Source organism: Chelonoidis abingdonii, chromosome 3, assembly GCF_003597395.2.
Source record: "Chelonoidis abingdonii isolate Lonesome George chromosome 3, CheloAbing_2.0, whole genome shotgun sequence".
NCBI lineage: Eukaryota > Metazoa > Chordata > Testudines > Testudinidae > Chelonoidis > Chelonoidis abingdonii.
The window spans coordinates 14194002-14196566 of record NC_133771.1 but is presented as its reverse complement, the minus strand read 5'-3'; the positions used below and the strand labels follow the sequence as shown (position 1 = coordinate 14196566).

Here is a 2565-nt window from a genome sequence, read left to right as displayed (position 1 = left end):
ACTTTTCTGCCCCAACATCTACTAGTTGTTTGAGCTTTAATTATCTACCACCACAATTACTAAAACCTCATCCTCTGGTCTCCTTGATGGTCACACTGTCTCCCTTAAATCTATCTAAAATGATACACCCAAAAAGTCTTCTTCAGCCATCACTAAAACCACTCTCTTTTAATCCCTCTACTGGCTCCTCTTTGTCCTGCATTTCAAAAACCAAACTTTTCCTTCTGTTCAAGACTCTGCAGCACTCTGACCCAGCCTTCCCTTGTCTTCTACCTTTGTCTTCTTCCATGCTGACCTCTACGCAAAAAAAACAGTCTGCCAATCCCTCCCTATTTGTCAAGTTTTTCCTGTGCACCATGCACATCCTTCCAAAATCCCACTTCTTCCTTACTGTCCACAGATAGTGATTAATATCTAATTTTCCTCAAATGATCAAGATATATATAAGCCATTGATATAATCTTATTATTGTAACCCTTGTACTTCCCATCCTGCATTGTTTGTTACTAGCTGCCATGGTATCTTGCTCTTTGTTCTGTAAAGTGTCTTGTGCACATTTGAGCACTGCATAAATAATATAACAGAAGTGAATTAAAATAAAGAATACCTTTGATGTGTACTGGAAGATGTCAGCAATGATCCTCATTGATGGTTCTGGAGGGAAAATGTATGTATTTCGGACCATGAACTCCTTGAGTATATCATTCTGGATTGTCCCAGTAAGCTTGGCTTGAGGTACCCCTTGTTCTTCCCCAGTTACGATGAATGTGGCCAAGATAGGAATTACTGCACCATTCATTGTCATGGAAACTGACATTTTTTCTAAAGGAATTCCATCAAAAAGGATCTTGGTGTCTTCCACCGTATCAATGGCAACTCCAGCCATTCCAACATCACCACGGACTCGTGGATTGTCTGAATCATAGCCACGGTGGGTTGCCAGATCAAAGGCAACTGACAATCCTTGCTGGCCAGCTAGGTTCATGAAAACAAACAGTAAAACAGGTTTGCTTTAGGAATTGCAATTAACTTTATTTTACGTAGTTAGGGTCCCAATTGATCCAATTTGTGGTGTCACAGGCTATCTTCAAACTTCTCTGGAGGTGTATTAGTTTCTGTGGAATTTAAACTTTCATTCAAAAGCTTCTAACTCTTACTATGCTAAAGATAATCTTGTTTTCAATGCAGCTCTGAGTCTGTGGTCAGAGAATGAAAACATAGCTTTTAGGGCCAAATGCTGGCACCAAATAGGGAATAAAAGGCCTGAAACACAGTGGAGCTGCCATGGTTCCACTGGGGAGCAGAAACAAGCTCTGTAGCGGTGCGCCATGTCATGCGTCTTATGTAGGAGGTCAGCTTAGATGATCGCAGTGGTCTCTTCTGGCCGTAGAATTTATGAATGGGGAATTTAACGGTGTTACACAGGCAGTATCATGTAGTGGCCAGTATATAAACTGCCATTTGGATCCAGAATCTTACATTCTCCACATACCAGCTACTATTAAAACTCATGAACTGTCCTAAGGGCAGTGAAGTGGGTATATAACCTCTACATGTCAAAGCACTAAATTTGGAGGAGGATTCCTTTTCCTCTTGTATTTGCACTTTGTGTAGGAGATTCAACATTAAGTTCTCAGAGACATATAAACTGCCTCCAATTCATCTCAGGGGAATGTTATTTCTGAAGTATAATGATAGAAATTTGATGTAAACTTCTTTCACCGCTGATCATGTTTGCAGAAACATCCAAGAATTTTGGGATTGTTGCTAGTTTGAGAGTATCATCACTCCACCATCATGCAGTGCAATTATACAGAGTTTTTCACTGAGTGTTTCCAAATAATTTAGCAAGATTAAATATTCTGGTTAGGTATTAATATACCCATTTAATGAAGAAAACATGTGACATGACAAACTCACACAGCAAGCCAATGGCAGACCCAGGAATACCAAAAACCCTGACTGAAAATTAATTTGCCAATCACTAGGTCAGACTCCCACTTAAACATTTGTATAAAAATATATTTGTAGCATTCTTGCTCTGTGATAAAACTATGGTTTGAGGACAACGTTTATACAAAAAAGCCTTTCTGAAGAACAATTTGTGAAACAAATACTCTGTATTTGGAACTTTTTAGTTAATGGGACTTTCACTATTGTTTTGACTGATAAAATTATACTGCACTTCCCCTCATAAATTTTTTGGGTTGTATTGCTGGCAAGAAAACAGATGTGATGGAATGACCCCAGGTAGCTCATTTCAGCAGTGGCTGAATTACTTCTATACAATGAAATAATATACTGTTATAACAATCTGGATGTCAGAAGAGATTTGTTAGGAAATTTAACACTGAAGAAATATTGGAAAACCTGCTCTCAAAAACCTGAAAATGTCATCTCTGGGAAATTAGCTTGTCTACTATGCTCTCAGCTAAGCCATCAGGTATTCCTAACATGTAAATTAGGGATGTAAAATGTTAATCGGTTAACTGGCATAAGTCTTACTGGTTAAGCTGTCTTAACCGTTAGCCCCCAGGCTGGCTGGCTGGATCAGCCCCAGCCCCA

At 39.1% G+C, this 2565-nt stretch overlaps 1 protein-coding gene across 1 annotated transcript in view; it reads right to left on the bottom strand.

Moving 5' to 3' along the window:
- The window catches only part of MMUT (methylmalonyl-CoA mutase), a 34823-nt gene extending 33025 nt beyond the window's left edge, over positions 1-1798 (bottom strand). The window contains exon 1 of the mRNA XM_075063605.1: positions 608-1798. Within this exon, the coding sequence (XP_074919706.1) occupies positions 608-985 (378 nt within the window). The 5' untranslated portion in view covers positions 986-1798. The remainder of the gene's footprint in view (positions 1-607) is intronic.
- Between the last annotated feature and the right edge of the window lie 767 nt (positions 1799-2565).